Raw genomic sequence first — 23473 nt, forward strand, 5'->3', positions numbered from 1 at the left:
GGGCTAGGACTACACATTCAAAGCCACATGCGGCCTCCCCTACTCCCCAGCCTGAGCAACTGAGCCTCAATACATAAAAGGGAGATAAGATAATAATGTTCCCTACTTCACATAGGTTGTGGGGAGGACTAAATGAGATAAAAATGTGTAAACAGTGCCTGGCTCTAGAAATACCCATTCTTCCTAAGGGATGATTATGGATGGCTAAAAAAAGGGGGGGGGGGGTCAAAGTTTCCCCCGCCTCAGCACTTTTTAAGTGTAATCTTGTGTTGGTTTGTAGACTGTTTGCTGCCTGTTGGAGCTGGGAGGCAGACACAGCTGTGATGCTACAGATTATATCCACTAAAGATCAACCAGAAATAAAGCTTATTAATACAGCATATTAAGTGAATAAAATAGGCTATAGAGCATAGTCTCATTTAGGGAAAATTCTATGTATGCACAGGAGAGGTGTCCGCAAGGAAGTTCCCTAACAATGTTAAAAGTGGCTATTTTGCTTTACTCTTTTACATTCTTGTATTTAACTTTTTAATGATGACTATGAATCACTTTTATAAAACAATGCATTCTCTCTCTCCCTCTCTCTCTCTCTCTAAAGATTGAGTGGTTTTCCCAAGAAAAACAATTTTTTTGCTCTGATTTTTTTGGCTCTGACATCAGAAGAAACTCTTCCTTATCCATTTGGTGCTCTGAGTTCAGGGGATTCATCTCAGGTAGAATTAAAGTGGTGGCCAGGGACACTGGCAGTTCCTGAACAGGACAGAGGCTCAGCAGCCTGTCTCTACCACCCATCGGGATGTCACACGACAGCACTGTCCTCATTGAAGGCTGATCGAAAACTTACCAGAAAGGGGGTTGGAGGGAAAGAGACTGCGTTTCTGTAAACAAAGGCCACCCAAGCCTGACACATCACCCAGCCAGATGTTACAGCCCCATTTCACTATACCAGCCGTTACAAAGGAGGAGATAAGGCTTTAGTGAGCAAAATAAAATGAAATAAAACAGAAGCCTTAAGCTTAACACTAAGATTGTCCTCTCAGACACAATCTGTGAATTTTCTTACGATGGTGGACATTAGCCAGCTGACATCAGCCATGACACATTGTGTGTGCACAGCAGCACCACCACCCCCCAGAAAGCAGCCTTCATTCATGCTTTCATACAACTGTTGATTGTTCTCTTTGGATGGACGCCCAGGATTATTCCATTTTCTTCTTACCAACCTAAGTCTTCCCTCACTGTGAGCTCCTTTATCCTCTCTCCTCTTAATTTGGCAGTTATGCTTAAAATCTGGGTATTTTTTACTATTGTTCAAATTTGGTTCTAGAACATTCTGTGGCACGCTGTGCTATGATGTGACCATGAGCTCACATTTTAGCGCTTCTCTGAGGGAGGAGCCATGTCGTCTTACCCTCCTGCAAGTGAGGACTTCCCTGTGCCTGTCTCTGTGCTGGGCACCACCCATGGGGGGCAGGGGAGGTGAAGGCGACACAAAAGGAGACGCGGCCCCTCAGACCCTCACAGTTGGGACTGGCTGTTAGCGAAGGGCCTCTGAAGCATCATGGTTGCCAGGAGTCAGCCTGAAGGGCGCGTTGATTCAAGCCCTTGAGACTCTTTCTCTTCCTTTGGGTACAGTTGGCTCCTTGCTTCCTGAGTAGAGGGATTTCCTAATGACCTGGGACCCAGACTTCACCTCACTCAACCCATGAGATGGGGATGCATTGCCCTTTCACTAATCTCTGTCTTAAAGTAAAACAGTTGGACCATAAGCACTAAAGAATAGAGTGTAAATGCAAAGAGGAAATTTTCTTTTAAAAAAAATGTTTATTTTAATTTTTAAGAGCTTATTTATTTATTTTGAGAGACAGCACAGGAGGGGGAGGGACAGAGAGAGAAGGAGAGAAGGAGAGAGAATTCCAAGCAGGCAATGTGCTATCAGCCTGATGCAGGGCTTGAACTCACAAACGGTGAGATCGTGACCTGAGCCGAGATCGAGAGGCAGACACTTAACTGACTGAGCCACCCAGGCACCCCCCCCCCCCCAAAGAGGCAATTTTCAAGGGAAGTGAAAGGTTTAATTTAGTTGAGCGAGTGTCCTGGTATTCCTAATCTGGGATCTCAATCACTGCTGGATTTAGTCTCCGTTAACAGACCGCTTAAGGAGGTGAGACTCCGTGCCAGGCCACCTGGGCTTTGAACCCTGACTCCATTACATGCCTACTCTGAGACCTTAGGCAACTTACTCAACCTCCCTGTGCCTTAATTTCCCCATCTGCAGAAGTAGGCGTAATAAGAGACGGGTGTATGAATTAAATAAGTCAATACCTGGAGACACTTGAAACACGGCTCCTGTCATTATGAGGGATCCTGTTTTCCACCCTAGTGCACTGGCTCCTTCCTGATGGTACAAAAAAGGGACCAGAGCAAAGGAAAAATGGGATGCAGGAGCCAAAAATAACCTTGAGGAACAAAGTTCACTGGAAGGTTATTTTTAGATTCTAAATTATCTCTACTTGATCTTTCAGCTATCTGAGAGAAGAGGTCCATTTAGGGTATTTGTTTTTTTAATGGCAGCTTTATTGAAATACCTACGGTGCCGCGGTGAAATTCCCCCTTTAAAACGTACAATTCAGTGTTTTCAGCATATTTGCAAAATTGTGCATTGTCACCACTCTCTAATGGCAGTGTGGGATTTTTAAGCCGAGGGGGTCCAGGGGCTATCACCCTTTGTCTGAACGGAGCCAGGGAACAGGACGGGCGATTCCGCTTTCCGCTGAGTCACGGCAGGCACCCCGGCGGGGCCTGCGGTCATTGCTCCGGGAGAAGCCCGCCGCCCGCCAGGCGTCTGCTGCCCCCTAGCGAGGCTGCTGCTTGGCCTGAAACACCCCTGCCCTTGAGGTGCGCTCGCGGAGGTGAGATTCAGACTCTCAAAGCTCGGTTGGGATCGGGTAGTGAGTCTGCCAGCCCTGAGCATGGAGAGCCAGGGCTGCCCTCTGCTCTTACTCCAGCCCGGACAGCGTCATTTCGCCCAGTCCTGGAGGGGAGGAGAAAAGGGTTGTGCTCTTTAGACTTGGGAAGGCACCAGTAGGAACCAGTAAGATATAGTAGCCTCGAGATGGGCTTTATCATCAAAAGATCAAAGTTCAGACCCTGCTCTGCCCCTTGCTTGCTGTGTGACCCTCAACAGGTTACAGAACCTCTGAGCCTGCTTCCTCGTCCAGGGAGTGGAGACAATGATTCCTCTCATGAGGTGGTTGTATTACAGAGAAACTCTCCCTCTCTCTGAAGCCCCTGTGACTGGCTTATAGACAGGGCTCACATAAATAGATGCTATTAATACTCCAAAGCTGCCACAAGGGTGTCCAGTGTGGCCCTGGCTTATCCAAGGAGCTTTCTAGAACCTGAGTTGCTGATAACCAAACTGCATTGCTGTGGGTAAGAAAATGAGGAAGAATAGGAAGGATGGCAGTAGGCACAGGAAGGCCATTTCGTCCTCCTCTACATCAGGTGAAGACTACCCTAGGTCAGAAGAAACCTACAGACCCCCGGGGGAACCGTACAGGAGGAAAGACCTGGGTGGGGAGCGGAAGGAGGCATCAGAACTGCCAGGAGTCCACGTCCCAGAGGGCAGCAGGGCTGAGGGAGCGGTATTCGAATCTAAGTAAGGTCCCAGGCTGCCTCAGTGGTCTTGGGCAAGTCATTTAGTCTCTGGGGGCCCTTTACCTGTCTCGGATTTGGGTCCTGCCCACCTCTCAGGTATGTAGCGAGCCTCGATGTCGTCATGGAGAAATGTCCAGGAAGACAGCAGATGAGCTCCAAATAGTGAGCAGGGCCCCCTGGCGGTGTTTCAGAGGTCACCTTTCATCTGGACTAGGTGCCTGGGGTTCCCTCATCCACCACCGGACACCTCAAAGGGCAGCCTAGGAGGCTCAGAAAACAAAGGTACCTCTTCAGGTAAGCTGCATAGAAGACGTGAATTCTGCCGGGCAGAAAATTTGCTCCGTCTTGCGGCCTGCGGAGGCCCTATTCTTTGGGAGCAAAAGGGACCCGGGGTCTCACCTACACATCCCTGTGCCCCATGGGGGCCCAGCCTTGGTGAAATGAGGAAGAAGTTGAAGATTGCCTGGGGGGCCCTGCCCTTCTCTTTCTTCTACCATCCCCCCTTCCTGCCCACACCTTTCTCCTCCCTCCACCCCAATTTCACCATTATCCGATAAAAGTCACAACAAAAATTCCGTGTTAGCTTGTTTCCGAACTTGTAATTTATTAAAAGACTGCAAGCATCCATCAAAGGATAAATGGGTAAACACAATGTGTTATGTCCGTACAACGGAATCTTATTAAGGAATGAAGCCCCAGCACGAGCCACAACATGAAGGCGTCCTGAAAACATTAGGCTAAGTGGAAGAAACCTGTCACAAAAAGGCCACATATTAAATGATTTCAGTTATCTGAAATATCCAACAAGGGTAATCCATGGAGACAAAGCAGATTGGTGCCTGGCAGGGGGCGGGGGTAGGGGGTTCAAGAGAAACCGCTTCGTGGGCACAGGGTTTCTTTTTGGGGTGATGAAAATGTTTCCAAGCTAGTAAGAGATGATGGTTGCACAACCCTGTGAATGTACTAAATGCCACTGGACTGTTCACTTTAAAATGGTTAATTTGGGGGGCGCCTGGGTGGCTCAGTCGGTTCAGCGTCTGACTTCGGCTCAGGTCATGATCTTGTGGTTCGTGAGCTCAAGCCCTGCGTCGGGCTCTGTGCTGACAGCTCAGAGCCTGGAGCCTGCTTTGGATTCTGTGTGTGTGTGTCTCTCTCTCTCTCTGTCCCTCCCCTGCTTGCATTCTGTTTCTCTCTCTGTTAAAAATAAACATTAAACAAATTAAAGTATATATATATATATATATATATATATATATATATATATAATGGTTAATTTTCTGTTGTGTGACTTTCTCCTCAATCAAAAGAAAACAAAAAAAAAGACTGAGTAACCGCAGCCCTGATTGGATTCAGGGATTCTGGGATTCTCTTTCTCCTTCTCTTGCTGCGCCTCCCTCTCTCTCTCAAAATAAATCAACTTAAAAAAAAAAAAGTGGCCCCTTTTAGTTTCCAGGTTTAACTCAACATTTGTGCCTTTCCTACAATTTCTTCCCTACCTCCCACCCCACTGCCTTTAAGTCACTGCCGGGGAAAACAGGAGGTAGGAAATGAGGGCGGGGGTGGTGGGGTGGTGGGAATTGGTTGATTTAGAAGAATAAGAAAGCAGAGTGCAGCCTTAAGAAAACAGCTCCCAGTGTGTTTATTTTCCTGTCTGTGTGTCCCTCTTAGATTACAGGGATCCGTGGGGTGGTGACCATGTCTCGTCTGGGCTGTGTCCCCACCTCGGGGGTTGTGCTTATTTTCGTGTTTTCAGTCTGCTGTCCTTGGCTGCAAGTCTTAGGGCTGGGATGTGTGGCGGTACCATTTATTGGAAGAAGAGAACTTTAGTCAGCGAGCCCGTCTGTTCAGGGCATAAGTGGAAGGTGGGCTTTGGGACTTCTCGACTTAGCCAGGAGCTGAATGTGGCGAGCTCTAGTGCGTGTGGGTCCCTGGTGTCTCACGCCTCCCAGGCTCCTTTGAAAGAACCGCTTTCTCTAAAACCTGTGATTTTAAAATATGAGCAACAGGAGCACCTGGGTGGCTCAGTCGGTTGAGTGTCCGGCTTCAGCTCGATGATGGCTCACTATCTGACGGTTCGTGGGTTTGAGCCCCGCATCGGGCTCTCTGCTGTCAGCGCAAAGCCTGCTTCAGATCCACTGTCTCCCTCTCTCTCTGCCCCTCCCCCACGCTCTCTCTCAAAAATAAATACACAATAAACATTAAAATATGAGCAGCCACTGAATTGGGGGCAAACTGACCTCAAGAGTAGGGAAAAGAGTAGAATGCCCTCCCTCACCCTTGCATTCTTCTCCTGCAAACCCTGCTGAATTCTTCCAGCTTCTTTTCACAAGCTCATTGATGAGAGATTTTCTGCTAAGAGATGGCATCTGTCTGATCGAGGCCCAGAAAATGCTTCTCCCGTTTATTCCCCTGGAGACGTCGAGGGGAACCCATCACTTCGGGGCCAGTTCCAGCATTGGAACGGTGGCCTGGTCACCTCCACTGAGGAAACCCAGAGCCCTTCATGAGTCGTCAGCACAATGAGGGCAAGGGTCCTGTTCACAAAGGCAGCACAAAGGACAGCAAGACGTCGAGAGTGAGCTCAGCACCAGAAAAATGCAAATGACACCCCCTTACCTCCACCCAGAGAGATTTGGGAACCAGAATAATCGGGAAGACAAACACTATGCTTTTGGGTAGGAACGCTAAATATTCTGAAGAGAGCAATTGTTATCATTTTGGCACAAAATATAAGCCCCAAATCCCAATGGAATTTTGAGAATTTGAGAAAAAATGTTCTAAAGGACACCTGGAAGAGAAAACATGCAAGAAGGTCAAACAGGGGCACTTGGGAGGCTCAGTTGGTTGTGTCCGACTTCGGCTCAGGTCATGATCTCACAGCTCGTGGGTTTGAGCCCTGCGTCAGGCTCTGTGCTGACAGCTCAGAGCCTGGAGCCTGCTTCGGATTCTGTGTCTCCCCCCTCTCTGCCCCTCCCCTGCTCACGCTCTGTGTCTCTCTGTCTCTCAATAATAAATAAATATTAAAAAAAGAAAAAAAGAGGAAACCGATACATCAGAGTTTTACTTGTATACCTCCATCCACCATGTTTCAGGAGGGGAAGCTTGGTCATTGAAAGGAATTGATCAAATCTAAAGAGCAAAACCATGAAGCTCACTTAACTTCTCAGCCTTCCCTAAATCTTTAGCTGCAGGTTGAACAAGGTGCCCTGAGTTGGCTGGCCTGGCTCACCTGGGCCAGTGTCTCCAGCCAGTCTGGGAGGCCTTGAGCTTCTGGGGCGATCCCACTGCTCCAGGGTGAGGCATCTGGTGACTCAGCCAGATGGAGTGACTCATGGACCAGTCTTGGGGATGAGCCATTGGGCGGTGACCGGGGACGCTCCGAGAGGCTCCACCAGGGAGGAAGATGCTATTTCCTAGAGCTGAGTGAGGAGCAATAGTTTCCTCAGATAATGGAACTAGTCCCTCTTAGAAGAGGGGTTCTGATGTTTGGAGGCTTTCTAAGGGAAACAGACCATTAGGATATCTAAGGGTGGAAAATATCACCCCTAAATCCTAAGCCTTGAAGGATGAACGGGGACTTTGATCTCCCCAAACTAAAGTCCTGCTCACCCTTGGGGAGACACCAGAGATTTGGAGAACCTCAGTCTTGGAAGCCTTTGCCACGAGCTGTCTGAGGGACAGTGTCCCCAGTCAGAATGGAAAGAAAAGATGCCCCTTTTCTACAGGAGGTAGCTGCCTAAGTGGGGCCAGGCCACCCACCCTCTCCCCACCCCCAGCAGAGGTCCTGCTAAGCTCATTCTTTTTTTTTTTTTTTTAAAGAATTCATTTTGTGGGCACCTGGGTGGCTCAGTGGTTAAGAGTCTGACTTCGGCTCAGGTCATGATCTCATGGTTGGTGAGTTTGGGCTGTGCACTATCTCTCTCTCTCTCAAAATAAATAACATTTAAAAAATAATAATAGCATAAGTAATTTAAAAGAACAATATCGGGGCACCTGGCTGGCTCAGTCACTAGAGCATGTGACTCTTGATCTCGGAGTCATGAATTCAAGCCCCATGTTAAGCGTAGAGATCACCTAAAAATAAAAAGTTTAAAAGGAAGATCACAAAAAGAGGAGACTCAAATTACAGAGATAAAGATGAAAAAAAAAAAAATGGAATAAGCCAAAGTAGGATGGATGAACCAGAACAAAATGGCATACTCAAAAATCTAGAATTCACAGTTATGAATTACTTTTAAAATAAAGAACTAAATATTCTCAATAAAGATGAGAACAGAGTATGAGCAAATGACTTTCTAGTGCGGTTCTGTGGACGTGAAGTACTGTCTCCTGCTGGGGCTCTAGGGGGCGATGTGTGCATGTGTGTGCATGGTGCTGTTAGGGACTTCTGAGCCCGACCCCCAAGAACGCACACCCGAGAGGTCTGGTGGGGGACCCTGAGGTGAGTGGAGGCCCAGCCCTGACCTCCGGGTGGGGGAGGCTGGACAAGGGTCAAGAGTCGGTTTGCCTCGCTGTTGCCTCGTGATGGAATGATCCCATTGCGTCTCTGTGCGTCATTTTCCTCACTTGCTGATGGCGCCCCTCTCCTGATGGGCCTTACATTTTAATGGGAAGAAAAATAAATAAGTAAGCAAGCTACTAGTGGGCAGCATTTGTATTTTAATGAAGTGGAAAGAGTGCTGGGCATCACGAGCCAGGCCCGGGAACCTGCCCACCTGGTGGTTCTGAGTATGAACTGATGTGATGCAGGTGAATTAAAAGTGCACATACGCGTAACGGGCACGGCGGATGAGGTTGGCATCCCTCGGGGAGGGGATGGGGGCGGAGATCTGTCTGCCCCGGGAGGTGGGCCCTCTCTCCCCGCCCCTACCCCCATCCCCCTAGCACTTCGACCCCTCAGCTCAGCTTGCCCGCCCTCATCCTCCCATCTCCCTTCCCCAGGTGGGCCTTGACCCAGGATGGCTGAACCCCGCCAGGACTTCACCGTGATGGATGATCACGCTGGGACGTACGGGATGGGGGAGAGGAAAGACCTCCCCTCTCAGGGGAGCTACACCCTAATGCAAGACCACGAGGGTGACGTGGACCAGGGCTTGAAAGGTGAGTGCGCAGCCACGCATGCGCAACAGGTGCCTGGGGGGCGGGGCGGGGTTGGCGTGGGTGGGTGGCCGCCAACCTGCTTGTCAGGAAGGGGCTGGCCCGAAACAACAAGCTCTTGAAAGGAATTTTAAATACTTGATTGTGTTGGGTTGTCAGTAGAGTGAAGCCTCATAATTTGAAAGGGCCAAGATAACTCAAAATGTGAGGCCGTTTGAAAATGTACCCTTCCAAAGAAGAGTCTGACACGTGTGTGGACAGTGGCATGACCAAGATTGCAAGGGGCCTGTCAGTCTGATTTATACCCGGTGCTCTCTTGAGTCTTTAGCCCAATCTACTCACCTTTAGATCAGCAGCATTCATGAACATGAAAAATACTGGGCTTTGTATGTTATTTTTATCTCCTCCTTAAGAGCCTGTCTGGGCCCTCTTTCAGCAAGGTCAGCGCTGAGATTCCTGCTGTACCTATACTAACAAACTGGATCCTCTAAACCTCTAAATATTCTTTGTTTTATTTTTAAGTTTAGTTATTTATTTTCAGAGAGAGAGCGCAAGAGTGCACAAGTCGGGGAGGGGCATAAAGAGAGAGGGAGAAGGAGAGAATGCCACGCAGGCTCCTTGCTGTCAGCGCAGAGCCCGACACAGGGCTTGAACTGATGAACTGTGAGATCGTGACCTGAGCCGGGCCCTTAACCGACTGAGCCACCCGGGCGCCCCTAAACCCCTAGATATTCTATAATACAGTCTTTGGGCCAAGTTTTCTCGACCTCCTCCTCTCCCCCACCAAACACCTGTGTTTCATGTCCATGGAGTTTGGGAAGTCCCATGGAGGGCACCAAGCCCTCTCTCCTGCTTCTCATGCTGTCCTCTCTGTCATTGCCAAGTGGTACCCAGTGTAAGAAGACCTCCATTCCTGCCCTCCAGACCCATTCCTGAGGAGACAAAATAGCAAACAGCCTGCTATTCTCTTTCAGTGCTAAAAATAATAAAAAATACTTTGCACCTTGAGGTGTGGAGCAGTGGCTGGAGGCGGTGGGGCTCCAAAGTGGGAAGGGTGCTCTTCTGGGTGCATCTGTCTGGGAAGGTTCCCTGCAGGAGGTAGGGTCACCAGGAGGACCCCTGGGTTGGGGGAGCAGGAGGAATGATAGTCCCTGCTCGTAGGACTCATTGTGGGGCCTGGTTTCAAAGGCAACTTCTGTCTCTCTGTTGAAGCAGAGAGCGTAGGAGTCAGAGAAACCTGGGAATCAGACAGGTGGGCTCCTGGCTGGTAAAGGAAGAGTGGATATACTGTCCTGGGGAGCTCAGAGGCTGCCCTCTGGCCTTCTTGGGGCCTCCCAGCCCCAGGTGCTGGGGGAGGGGAGTGGGGGGAAATACCCACACCAGCCAAGTGGCCCAGGGGGCCAGATCTGCCCTCTGGGTGTCAGGCTCCAAATGGTGGTGAGAAATGTTCGTCCTTACCTCTCCCAGGCCATAGCCTGGCTCCAGCCAGAGCTGCTAAGGTGCAGCTCCCATGGAGGGCAGTGAGGAAATCTGCTTTCTCCTTTGAGTCCTGCTGGCTGCCCTTCCTCCCTTTGTCCCCCACTCCGTTCCCCCCACCCCCGCACACCGTCTCCTCCTCTCCCACGGTCTCCTTTTCCTCCTTCCCTCTTTCTCTTCTTGCCTTGATTTTCTTTCCCCTGCTGTCCCCCTCCACCCCAGTGGCTCTACAGCCCCTTTCCATTTCCTCTCCCCACCCCGACCCCAGCCATATGGAATGAAGGGTACTGGCCCCCAGGACCTCGATTCCAAAGGTTAGTGGCACTCCGCTTTCTCCCTGCAGCCCTACCTGGCTGAGGCAGCTTGGGGTGGGAGCCAACATTTGCCTTGTTCCCTGATCCCCTGACCCCTTGACCCCCTCATTGGGGCCCTGAGAGCTCCTTCTTCTGAGGACCTGAGCCCACACATCCACGTGCAAGTCTCTGTTCTGGGTCATGATGACCATTGCCGCTTCCACGGTCAAGTGTCCCAATTTGGGTGATAAAGTTTATGGCCACCCTGCTTATAAGGGAACTTCCTTAAAATGGTAATCGGGGCATTTTTCTAGAACTCTAGGATTGCAAAGGCCTTCACCACCAGCGTCTCAGGCGATGCTCACAACTGCTGAGGGCAGATGTCACTTTCCCCGGTTGACAGATGACAAGTGGAGTTTCCTCTCTGAGGTCAAGGGCTGATATGCGGTGCTGCCCCATCAGAGGGACATCTTCAGCTCCTTGTCATCTGTTTTGCCCCTTGTCACTCAGCCAGGTCCCCTTGGAACTTCCGTTATTAAACCCTCATGGGTGGAATCCAACTTAGAATTCTGCCTGGTGTGAATTATGCCAGTGACATTCTGTTTAGGGTAGGCTGGTATTAAAAATTAAATTTAAAATACATACAGTGTTGCCACAAATATACCTAATAGTATAGGATGTTAATAACTGGGGAAACTTGGTGTGGGGTATATTCTCTGTAGTAGCTTTGCAATTTTTTTTCTATAAATCTAAAACTGTTCTTAAGTAAAAAGTTCGTTAAAAAAAAAAAGGAAAAAAAAGTGTTTTTTACCATTAATATTTTTGGGGGGAGAAATGAAATTCAATTTGTAAAGTTAGAACGAGTTTACAAGTTATTTTGTGTCTCAGAGTTGTCTAAGGTATGTTTGCTAAAACTGCTCAATTCTTTAACATAAAACACGATCAGAAGTTCTGTGCTAAAACAAATATATGATATATGATATGTGTGTGTGTGTGTGTGTGTGTGTGTGCGTGCAGATTTTAAGTTGCTAGCCTTTTTGTCACTGCTGTGAAAGGGAAACATTTGTAGATAGTTTGCTTACCTAAAGAGTATACTTCCCAAGAAAGCAAGTGATACTTAAGAGATTTCCATCACTCCCATCAAATTTGTTCTTGCTTCTAAGGATTTAGGAGGTATTTCTACATGGGGCATGAGCGGTATAACTTGGCAGAAGCTGTGTCACTTTACTAGCAACATTTTAGATAAGTGACAGACTATTTGGAATCATGACAAGAAACCACGTAGAAAATACTAGAACAAAGAGTATCTATGTGGAGGCTCAAAGTTGGACAAGGACTGGATACAGCCAAGAGCTTCCAGGTGGGTGAGGTGACAGGTGGTTAACTGATAGAGGAATGCACCCTAAGGAATTAAAAGGTGTTTAAGGGTTAACTTGTTAGATCTTCTAGATAAGACGTTTGGAAAAGGCTTCTTCCTCCTTCTTTCTGTCCCTCCAAGAAATTTAATAAGGCTAATTCAAATGATAAGGATGGCAGGCCCCAGGACAGAGTGGGGGAGGGGCTGCTAGGGAGACAAGCATGCTTGGGGCGCTCTCCATATGCTCTTGTGCTCTGACAGTCAAGCCTGGTTAGTAATAACAAGACCCAGCACACAGTCTGCAGATGCTTTCTCGCCATTTGTCCAAAGCCTTCTTGAGGCAGTTTGCAGGTCTGTGTAAGCCCCAGGACCAGGGAGCTGTGCGTGTGCTGGAAATCTGGTTAGAATTAGTCCTTCTTTGGCCGGATGGTCGCCCCCAGGGCTGGGTATCCACTGGCGGCATTTTAGCAGTGGATGTCGGATCTCTCAGTGCAGTGGCACACCGCTTGCCCTTTCTCGTCTTGGGGTTCTGCTTTGTACACAGGCCAGCCCCGCAGACCCTGCCCTCACCCCCAGGTGGAGTGGCTTTCCCGGGCTCCACCAGAGCCTCCTTGGCTTCAGATTCTGAAAGGGCAGTTGTCTCCGTAGGTAACTGTGGCTGACGTTTCAGGTGCGACTCCAGTCCTGCTGGTCAGTACTTGGAGATCTTTCTAGGAAACGAGCTGGGTGAAGTCCAGACACACGATCCGACGTCCAGTTAGAAGGCACTGCGTCTGCCCTTTTCAGAGGAAGGAGTTGGATCGGAGTGGGTTTCCAGGCGTTCTACCTGTCGTCGATGAAGGGTTGCGCTCTCCCATGAGCCTCTCTTGGTCAGGAAAGACGCAGCAGCGGGCTTCGTAGTGTCAGCTGCCCTTTTGTCGGCATGAGAGCCGAGTCTCTGCTGAAACCGCGGGCTGATTAAAAGGCAGTTTCTCCTCTTGTCCGGGAACGAGCACCTGCATCTTGGCCTGATGACCCTGCTGTGGGGACACCGTCGTGTCGGGATGGGGGTGGGGTTGGTCCCCCTTGTGACTTTATCACGTGGCCACGCCCCATCCATCTGGGTCCCGCGCTGGGTGGTTTTCGGCTCCGAAAGACACTGCTCCCCATTTCCTCCTGCAGGCGGAAGGAGGGGTGGGGAGCGGCAGCCGTTCTGAGGGGCTCATTGTGTATGTTCCAGAGTCTCCCCTGCAGACCCCCGCTGATGATGGATCTGAGGAACCGGGCTCTGAAACCTCGGATGCTAAGAGCACGCCGACGGCAGAAGGTGGGCCCTCCTCTCCTTGCCTCACTGAGACAGCTCCTCCGTGCCTCCAGCCTGCGCTTAGCCGTGCTTTGAGCCCCGCGTGCCACCCTTCCCGGCTGCGTCTGCTGCTGCCTCTCCCGCTGGCTGACGGCCATGCTTGTTCGGTGCTTTGCAGGACGGGCTCAGGCCCGGGAATGTCACGGGAGCCAAGCCCTGCTTTGGTGCCTCGCTCTCCAGTGCCGTGTTTGGGCACCTTCATCGTGTGTGTGCTTTGAGGCAGCCACGTTTGGAGAGGCTGGGTCTGTGGCCGAGCGGGGCCCGAGCAGAGCTCCACAAAGCCCCTGCTCCGTGGCAGCTGTCCCCCCACCCCACACTCCTTCAGAAGCCCCCGCCCCCCTTGCTCTTCTCTCATGAGCCACCAGGTCCCAGTGCAGCCATTTGGGTGAGAGAGGGGGCGGGTCGGTGCACATCTCCAAGCTCATACTTTGGGACTGATCTGGTTTAGTATCCTTCATTTCTTGGGCTCTTGGCATGGTCCAGGGCTCTGGACCTTGGCCGAGGTGTGCATTCCAGCACGCCTTCTGACCTGTCCTCTCTAGACGTTTGGTGTCTAGGTTATTACAAAGCTCCTCATGTATTTCCTGAAGAGCTCCTTGGTCCTGATTTTGACCACCTTTTCTTGCTTCCCTTCTGAGTCAGTCAACACTGCATTTGGTTTTAGGTAATGGAAAACCAAACTAGCTGGGGCCCAGATATGAAGAGGTTTGTTGGTCTCACTTAATAACATGTCTGGATGGCAGCAGGTCTCCAGCGTGATCAGTGCTCTTCTGTCTTTATCTTCTGCCATCTGTAATGGTTGGCTTATTGCCTCGTGGTTACAAGATGGCTGCTGCACTTCCAAGCATCACATCTGCCTTCCAAGCAAGAGGAAAGTAGCAAAGCATGGCTAAAAGGGCCCTGAAATCAAATGTGTTTCCTTTTTATTAGGAAAGCAGTTTTCCTGCAAGCCCCGCCTAGCCGACTTCTGCTTATGTCTCATTGGCCAGAGCTGAGTCTCATGGCCACGCCTGGCTATAAGGGGGAGGCCGGAACATGGAGCGTTTTGCTTTCCAGACTCATAAGTAGGAGAAATCAAGGGATAAGGGCATTGAGAATGGCTCTTAAGTAACCAGTCTGAGGTATCTGCCCTTCCATTCCCCCCCCCCCCCGCCATTCATCCCCAGGGAGGTTCATGGTTCTCTTCTCAGTACTCTCCTCCTCCTGGCTCTGCCCATGACTTTGGAGGCTGTCACAAGACGAGAACGTGTCCCGGCATCTCCCCAAGTGTCCACCTTTGAATGAATTGAGAAAGTGCCTGCCAATTGCTTGGTGTAAGGGACCATCTGTGGGGGAGAAAGTAGGTGTGGCCCTGCCCCCACCCCAGCGCCCCCCCCCCCCCCCCAGGTTCTCAGCCCAGTGAAGAGAATACCCAGGCCAAGGGCTCTTTGTGCTCCTTCTTAGAGCTGCTGATGCAAGACATTTCCTGCTGATCTGGTTAGGACAGTTTTGCAAGTTGCTACCTCCCTGAGGTCGTCAAACACTAATGCCAGACTTCATAGCAGCCTCCTAAATCATGGTTGTCAGTGGCCCCGTCAACATTATTCTGGAAGAATCTTCCAACCAAGGCTTGCTGCACTCTGGATCCTGTACATGTGTGGGCCCCGAGAGTTTCCACTCCCTCCCCACGAGGAAGGGGACTCTGCTGGGGCTGGGCTTGGCCAGGCGGCTCCGCCTGCTCCCGAGACGACCGTGATTAAAATGGATTCCATTTGACTAAATTGACTCGGACTCTTGGAAAGCTTTCAAAGCTGACAACTCCTTATGTCTGCCGGGAACAGCCTGGGCGTATGCCAGGGCACTGCTTGGGGAGGAGTGCTGAATTGGAAGGTGCTCACCTTGATGAGAGGCTGACAGCAGCTCCTGGTGGTGGGTTTTTACCTGTGGCCTCTGCTCTGCAGGTGGACCATCTGTTAAGCCTATTGTCAAGCACCCAGCTCTGGACGGGACCAGCCTGTTCATTGCCACCTGGGGGAGTCTGTGCTTTTAACCGTGGGTCACGGACTCACAGGACAGGGGGCTTAGAGCTGGACGAGAACTTGAAGGTCACCTGGCAATGATATTCCCATTTTGCAGATGAGGAAACTGAGGCCCAAAAGGCAAAGGTCTTGCTCAAAGCCTCACGGCCATCTGATTTTAGACATTTCCTCTTTAAAACACCTGGGCCCGTCCCCGGCAGTCTCTTCTGCTGCAGCGTCCACACGGGGGCTGTCCCCGGCAGATGGCCTGGGCATCTCATGAGGCGGTGCCACCAAGCAAGATATTCATGTGCTTCCTGGGGAAACATCAGGCAGGGGCGCGGCTCTGGGTGTTGCTTTGTGGTGTTGCTTTTTGCATGCCGCCGAGTCCCCTCCTGCCTCCCCGCCCCTGCCTGCTCCCACTCGAGAAGTAAGGTGAGGGGCTTGGCCTGGCTTTCCTAGCCTCCTTAAGGCGACTCTCGGTTTCCAGACGCGACAGCGCCCTTAGTGGATGAGGGAGCCCCCGGCGAGCAGGCGGCCGCTCAGCCCCACACGGAGATCCCAGAAGGAACCACAGGTGAGGGTGACTCTCGTGGCTGGGTGGAGGCGGCCCTGGCCGGGTGCCCGGCTGCCCTGCAAGGAGGAGTGGGTGCGAATAGGGGTTATGCTGTCTCCCAGCGAGGCAGCAACGTGGGAGGACTCCCGGTTTCTGGGAATCTTGGGTCATTCCAATCTTGGTGCCTTGATGGCCGATGGCTTCCGTGGCTGCCCGCCAGCCTCCCAGAGGAGGGAGGATCTTCTGGATTCCGTCCAGCTTCTCCCTCCATCTCAGCCGGCACAACAGCTCCAAGCTCTCTGCAGGGTCCTCCGAGGCAGGCTGGTGGCAGATCATCCCTGGGCTCAGTCCACCTTCCTGCTGGGGCTCTGCCCAGTGACAGGGTCACCTCCTAACAGACAGTTTACCGCCTGGGGCACCCAAGCGTGTGGCAAGGTCTCATGACTGACCCACGCCTTTGGAGGATCTTAATGGGACAGCCCCTAGGGAGCTCAGCAGTGTGACCTAGCATCCATTTCTAGAACTAGCTTTTTCAACGTATCTGCATCGAAGAGGCGTGATGAGACTGTCCTGTCAGCACAGATGATGGGGGTCGCACAGACAGGGCACCTACCAGAAATGGTGGTGGCCTCCATCCCCCTGGGACCCTTAGGAAACGGCTCGCTCAGCCCAGAGCTCTGGCCGCCGTCCCCTTCTGGTAGCGTTCTTTGCGCTTATGTAAACGCTCAGCTGTTGGCTTCTGGATTGGGAGGGCACTGAAGAAGATGTGCAGAAGAGTTCCAGACAGGATGTCACCAGCACTGGAGAATGGGGAAAACATCCCCAGACAGGAGTCTTGTTTCCTTCCTGAAGACGGTGCTCACGGCAGCTTTTTGGGAAACTGCAGCTTTTTCTCGGGGCTCCATTCGTTGAGAGACCCCATGCAGAGGTCCAGCGGCAACCGCCCCTCCCTCCACTCCTCAGAACTGTTTCTGCTTTGTGAGTTGGTCTTGGAGGCGTGTTCTTGAAGCTGGATGGCCCTCGTCCTTGACAGTGAAGGTCGTTTGAAGGCTGAACAACGATGAGTTCTTGGATAACCTGATTTTTGTACCCCACCCCCACCCCTGTGCCTGTATAGTTTACTCAGTGGGAGAGCCCTTCCCCTCCAGGGTGAAAACTGTAGCCCGCTTCTGACTTTTTCATCACTGCTAGGCGATCAAAAGTACCTTAGTCTCGTCGCAAAACACAGTTTGCGAGTGCCGGTTAGAATGTCTGGTCCCATCCAGTAGCCCAAGCTCATTCAGGGTTGCAGCCCCCCACTTTGGGGCTGGGGAGGTGGAGGGGACGGGAGGCAGGAAAGTTCGTCCTGGATCAGCACTACTGGGCACGGCTTCACGCTCTCTGCAGCGTTTAACGTCGACTCTTTCTTTTGTGGGCACCTGTTTGGAATCCTTCCAGACTCCTCCATCCCAGTCATCCCCCAAAAGTCCCTCCCTCTGTCCTTGATTCCAGCAGGCACTTTGCTCTCTTCAGCCCCTTGGAATCTGCAGATCCCCTCCAGCCTTCTGCTGAAGTTGGCTTGTTTCTATGGGCAGCCCACCGGCCATGGTCCAAGGCGCCTCCACGCTGCTGCCTCCCTGTGTCCATATCGGGTCCGTGGGAAACACAAGGGCATGCTTTGCCCAAGCAAACTTGGGGTGTGCAGACTGACCACAGGGCTGCAGCCACACCCTTCGCTCCGCCCCCAAAGCGGGGCCAGCCCATCTCTCCTCTGGTTTTCCCAGGTGGGATTCTGACAGCGGTCCGCCGTGTCGCTAACCACAGGGGATACGCACCAAGTGTCTCCGAGTGGTGCCTTGAAACCCTCCCTTTGGGGCTGAGGTGGGTGGTGGCCATGCAGCCCGTCCTCCACGCTCCCAAGCCACCCTCTCCACCCTTTACATCCTCAACGAGATAGGGAGGATTTAGATTCGGGGGGCTTTTTTTCAGCTGTTGACCTGGATGATGTGTAACCTAGTGTCGTCCTTGGTTAGGTGTCTTACATTCTTGAAACTTCTCCTTTGAGGCCTACTGGGGATGCAGTGTGGCCGCCCCACAGCAGGAATCCTTGCCTTGCTGGGATGGGAACCCCTGCCTCTTGGGGCTTCAGGGATGCGGAAAGCCCGTGTAGTGATGTGATGGTCCAGCCACGGCCACACACCCTACCTCCTCCCTTTGGCCTCTCTGAGCACCTCCCTTGCTGGGAACTGGGGAGTGAGGGGGCGTCAGGGTTATCAGCAGCCTCCAGTGTCTGACATGCACCGGGGCCAGGATATTGCAATTCTGCACCCGCGTGTGAGTGCAGTGACCTCCCAGTGCCACGGCAGTGATGTCATTCCCATGTGTCCCCCACCCCCTTCCCCGTGTTCTCCGTCTCCAGGACTCTATGCCACTTAGCTGGACCTGCTGTCACTCTGAACCTTTCTACCGCAGCCTCGTCAGAAACTCAGACAAAATCTGTGCTTGAAGCTGTCACTGTTTGACCTCGTGGGTGGCACAGTGTCAGCTTGCGGGGGCCCCAGAGCAAGGTCGTGTTTATGATCTGGTGGTTGGGGAGCCCACTGCCAGTCCCCTCACGGCCCTCACTGCCACTGTTCTGGGACAGCCAGCGGGCCAGGTGTTTATAAGGCCATCGTGCAGCTGTCCAGCGACCCAGAGAATCTTCTTTTCCCTCCTCCATGCCCTCCACGGCAGGCCTGAGCTGGTGACTTGGCATTTCTGTTTTAGGCATGAAATCGTAACCATCTCAGGTCTGGGAGAAAAGACTCGTGGCCCAGCCAGCAACTTGTAGGCATTTCTTAGGGGTGGTGGTTTCCCTGTCTCCATCCATCAGGGCATGCATGTTGGTTCTTCTGGCATCGTGAGGCAAGTGCACGTCAATGTGTGCACCAACTTGCTTTATAAACTCTCTTCTACACAATTGTATCTGTTGTCCTGGAGCAGTGTCCTGATTTTTCACTGCGCAGAAATTGGCATTGCAGTAAAGCTTACTGATTTTGTCACTGTTGATGATGTGATCTTCTTCATTTGGGGTGAGCCCAAGACACCCTAGACGCTGCTCACTCCCGGCCTCCTCCTAACCAGGTGGCAACTACTCCTGGCAGGTGGTTACAGGGGTTTGCCCAGTAGTTTGGAGAAAAGAACCTGCACAGCTGTGGGGCACTTCCCATACGCCCGGCATCTCACTAAACACAGTCATTCAAATTCTCGTTTTCACCGTCATCCTCCGAGACAAGCCGTTTTCATCACCTTGGGGGTCTAGGTGAGGAAACAGAGGCTCTGAGAGGTTAAGTAAATGGCAGTGCCTGGATGCGAACCCCAGCCTGACTCCACAGCGCATGCCTAGTGCTTTCCTGCACCCTGAGCGCCCCCAGAGCACTGGCTGGGGCTGGGAGTGCACCTGCCGTTCGGTGGTGGTTCCCGTGGTGATGGTTGAGCGGTAAACTGCTTCTCTGACCTCACCCACCCTGCGTGTCTTTGTTGAGTGGGGCACTCGGGACCCTGGGCCCACTGTGGAGAAGGTCTTTCCTACAGGATCATGGTCACCTGCAAAGTGTGTGGGTACGGTGGGGTTCATTTAGTAACCTGCTTTTGTAGACATCCCCAGCAATAATATTTGCAAAAAGCCAGAGGTTCAGCCCCTTGGTACTTACTCGTAAGATGTGCCTTTCCTGAATGTTTTCAGAAAAATACTGGAAGATGCAAAGAACTTGGTTTCTGGCAAACAATAACTGTTTTTGCTTATATCTTCTTCATTTGTTGACACATAAACCAGCTGAAGAAGCAGGCATTGGAGACACCCCCAACCTGGAAGACCAAGCTGCCGGACATGTGACTCAAGGTCAGTGGGCTAGAATCGCCTGCCACAACCTGGGGGTCAGGAGAAGGGAGATGGCAGCATTCATATGGGTTCTACCCTGCAAAGAAAACTCGCACCTGGGCCCTAATTCATGGGTCCAGGAGGTTCTTATCAAAGATGGGCTAATCAGACATAGAAAGAACTCTAGACACACACACACACACACACACACACACACCTCTGTTTTTTTTTTTTTTTTCCTAACACTGTTTCTGAGTTATTCCTAAGGTATTTAGTGTCCTGAGAGAGGCTGGCCCTGTCCAGCCTGGGGAGTCAAGAAAGAGTGTCCAACAGAAACTCACATGTGAATGATAGGTGATTTTCCCCTCAGGCTGCCCTCTGGCCCTGTCCCAGGAGCAAGGCCTCAACCATATCTCCACCAAGCAATTTCTTTTTAACTTTCTCCTGTGCAACATTCAGACCTTATTATGATTTTCTTCTCAGGGACCAAAACTGTGTTCAAGGAAACCAACTTTCTGTAATCATTTAGCCCAAATGTTTTAAGAACTTAATTTTATATTAAAGATTCCTTATCAGGGTGCCTGGGTGGCTCAGTGGGTTAAGCATCCGACTTCAGCTCAGGTTATGATCTCTTGGTCTGTGAGTTTGAGCCCACATCGGGATCTGTGCTGACAGCTCAGAGCCTGGAGCCTACTTCAGATTCTGTGTCTCCCTCTCTCTCTGCCCCCACTCACTCTCTATTTCTCTCTCTCTCGAAAATAAATAAACATTAAAAAAAACTTAAAAAGAAAAAATTCCTTATCTCAGGAAATAGAGACCTCTGATATAATATGGCACTAGGTTCATTTTCTATCACCTGCTGCATCGATGAACTGGAGAGTCTACTGTATCATGTGGAACTTTCTAGACTGCCAGAGAGCTAGAAAGACACTTTTTTTCTCTCCAGAAAGTGATATGGGATTTGTCCAACATCTAGTGCTGGCATTGGGGCCATCTGGCTTTAGGAAGACTCTGGGCCCAAAGAAGTGTTTCATTGAGGGTTGTTGGTTTTTTTTTTTTTAATGTGTATTTATTTTTGAGAGAGAATACTAGTATGCATGAGCAGGGGAGGGGCAGAGAAAGACAGAATCTGAAGCAAGCTCCGGGCTCTGGCGGGCTCCAGGGTCGAGCTGTCAGCACAGAGCTCGAACCCACGAGCCATGATATCATGATCTGAGCCAAAGTCAGACACTTAACCCCCTGAGCCACTCAGGCGCCTGTTCATTGCCCCATAGTGGGCTAACCTCATTTCTCATAGCATGGAGAGGTGTGTTTTCACTCTTAGACTCACAGAGAGCTTCAGAAAATATTAGAAGGGATAATCAGTGTAAGGAAGAACCCCAGTCTGTGTGTTAAATAACTAGAACCCTGCCACCTGTTTCTTTCAGGTCATGATTTTCAAGCTTAGGTGAAATGAGAGGCTTTTATAACCACTGGAAATGACCATTTATTTCCATAGAAGTGGATTTGAGTTTTTTCTACAAATATTTATTACAGGCTAGGTCTTCATGTCCCTGCAACATATTCCATGCGATGAAAAGATCAGGCCAACATCTTTTGTGGAAACTTTGTTTTCATGCTCACTCAAATTTTTAAAAAAAATTTTTAAATGTTGATTTATTTTTGAGAGAGAGACAGACAGAGTGTGAGAAGGGGGGGGGGGGGGGGAGGGGCAGAGAGAGGGAGACACAGAATCTGAAGCAGGCTCCAGGCTCTGAGCTGTCAGCATAGAGCTCGACACAGGGCTCAAACCCATGAACCTCGAGGTCATGACCTGAGCCAAAGTGAGATGTTTAACCAGCTGAGCCACTCAGGTGCCCCTGTGCTCACTCAATTTTTACATTTTTTCCCATCAGTGGCCTAGAATCATGTAGCTATAAAGATGAACACCAGGTAGACATTTGCAGTGGGAAGTTGGCACCAGATCTGGAAAACGTGGTTTCTACCTTAGGACTACTGGTCCAAATTGATGAGCCCTGTTCCCTCCAGCGAAATCGGACATGCTCGTGATCCACAAACACACTTTATTTGCTAAAGGCCTGTAGTCAATTTTCAGATTTAGAAAGAGCCATCTAACAAAAGCATAGTTATTACATCTTATCCTTGCAGTTTCTGCTGCAGAAAGAAGGCCTCTCTGGTAGCCCATGTTCATGAATACCTGCCAGACAAGGACGTTTTAGGACGGCACTGCAGGAAGCAGAGTATCAGATAAGGGAAGGCCTTACCCACGTCCTGTCACACGGAGGGGTAGACCTTTCTCCTGTGTCATGAAGACCAGGCCTCCTGACAGGGATGTGGGGGGAAAGTTTATCCAGAGTCCTGAGGCCTGCACACTGTTTGCCCAATATTATTTACCTTGGACCACCGCCCCCCCCCCCCCCCCCCGCTGCAAGATGATTGCTATGTTTATTACTTACTGAGCACTTCATAGTATTCTAGGAACTGAATAGAATATTCTCCCAGCCTCACTCCTTCCTCCAGAAATATAAGTTGCACGATGATCGGTTCAGTCAATACGCACACACGGTACAATCAAATATTGATGACTTTTCAAGACGTGTTCACTATTTATGTTTGGGGGCCTTTTTCTATTTTTTTAATGTTTATTCATTTATTTTGAGAGAGAGAGCACGTGAATGGAGGAAGGTCAGAGATAGAGGGGGAGAGAGAGAGAGAGAGAGAGAGAGAGAGAGACTCCCAAGCAGGCTCCAAGCACTGTCAGCACGGAGCCCGATTCGGGGCTCAATCCCATGAACCATGAGATCGTGACCTGAGCGGAAACCAAGAGTCAGACGTGCAACCGACTGAGCCACCCAGGCACCCCCCTCCTTTGTCTCTTTTTTAATGAAGGTCATTCCAGGTCTTACAGTCTGTTAGAGTACAGTAACGTCCTGACCGAGAGCAACTTCTAGAAAGCTCTGGGAGGAAAGCTTTTTCCAGAAGGCAAGGATGCATGGCTCGTCTAGGAGGTGTAAAGACTAACATCTGCCTCGGCCTCTGGTCTGTTGAGCTGGTTGGTTGCTGAGAAGCCATGGTGCTGAGGCACCTGCTCAGGTTGTCTGGTCCCTGCGTCTCTGTCATTTGGGCTCTTCTTCCCAGCGGCTGACCAACGGTCCCAGTGAGGTGCTGCAGACCCTGCAGAAAGCAGAAATGAGCCTATTTTCCTGACAGCAGTTCACCAGGCAGCATTCCGTTGTTGGTCATCGCTATGTGGCAGGCACCGTGGTTGATGGCAGGAACAGGAAATGAATGAGATCGTGATCACGAGGCCCTGGTGTCAGGGTGGGGGTGGAGGCGAGCCAACAGGCAGCTACAGACTCTGCCCGGGTGGGGAGAGAAGGCGGGCATGTGTTAGCAGTGCGTCCACAACCGCACGCCTGTGTGCGCACATGTATTCTCCACCACCCTCCCCTCAGCTCTTCCAGTCCCCCGAATCTTTGGGGTTCTAGGTTTCGTTTAGAGGAATTGTATGGCTTGTCCTGCTGGAACCAGATGGGAGGATTAAAGGGTGGGAATTAAAAAAAAAAAGGATGTTTATTAGGAGTACCACAGAGCATGACTCTCCTGTCCTTAGTACACGGTCAGGTTCTTTAAGGAGGGTTCGCGTGAACGCCACCGGGATGAGCCAGAAAGGGTGACGTGACCTCCACCAACCGCCAGCTGTGTGACCATGTGAATGCAGTGGTCTCACGGGCTGGCGATGTCTTTGTCACGCAGGACCCTTTACGGCCACAGTGGTCTGCTGCACCTTATGCAAAAGGCCCGTACTTGACCCATGAGCCAGATAAATCTGAATTGTGCTTCTGTGTATAGGAAAC

The 23473-nt window shown here is 50.9% G+C and overlaps 1 protein-coding gene across 19 annotated transcripts in view; it reads left to right on the forward strand.

The window, feature by feature from the left end:
- MAPT (microtubule associated protein tau) overlaps positions 1-23473 on the forward strand; it is a 96975-nt gene that overhangs the window by 42122 nt on the left and 31380 nt on the right. For 11 of the 19 annotated variants that reach the window (XM_078437028.1, XM_060645809.2, XM_060645810.2 and 8 more), the window contains exons 2-5: positions 8602-8760; positions 13103-13189; positions 15713-15799; positions 19572-19637. In XM_078437028.1, coding sequence (XP_078293154.1) covers positions 8619-8760; positions 13103-13189; positions 15713-15799; positions 19572-19637 — 382 coding nt within the window. In that variant the 5' untranslated portion in view covers positions 8602-8618. The remainder of the gene's footprint in view (positions 1-8601; positions 8761-13102; positions 13190-15712; positions 15800-19571; positions 19638-23473) is intronic. The other 8 variants (XM_060645811.2, XM_078437031.1, XM_078437030.1 and 5 more) reach the window with 2 other exon arrangements.

This window comes from Panthera onca (genome assembly GCF_046562875.1).
Source record: "Panthera onca isolate mPanOnc1 chromosome E1 unlocalized genomic scaffold, mPanOnc1 haplotype 2 h2.Chr16_ul_2, whole genome shotgun sequence".
In the NCBI taxonomy this organism is placed as follows: Eukaryota; Metazoa; Chordata; class Mammalia; order Carnivora; family Felidae; genus Panthera; species Panthera onca.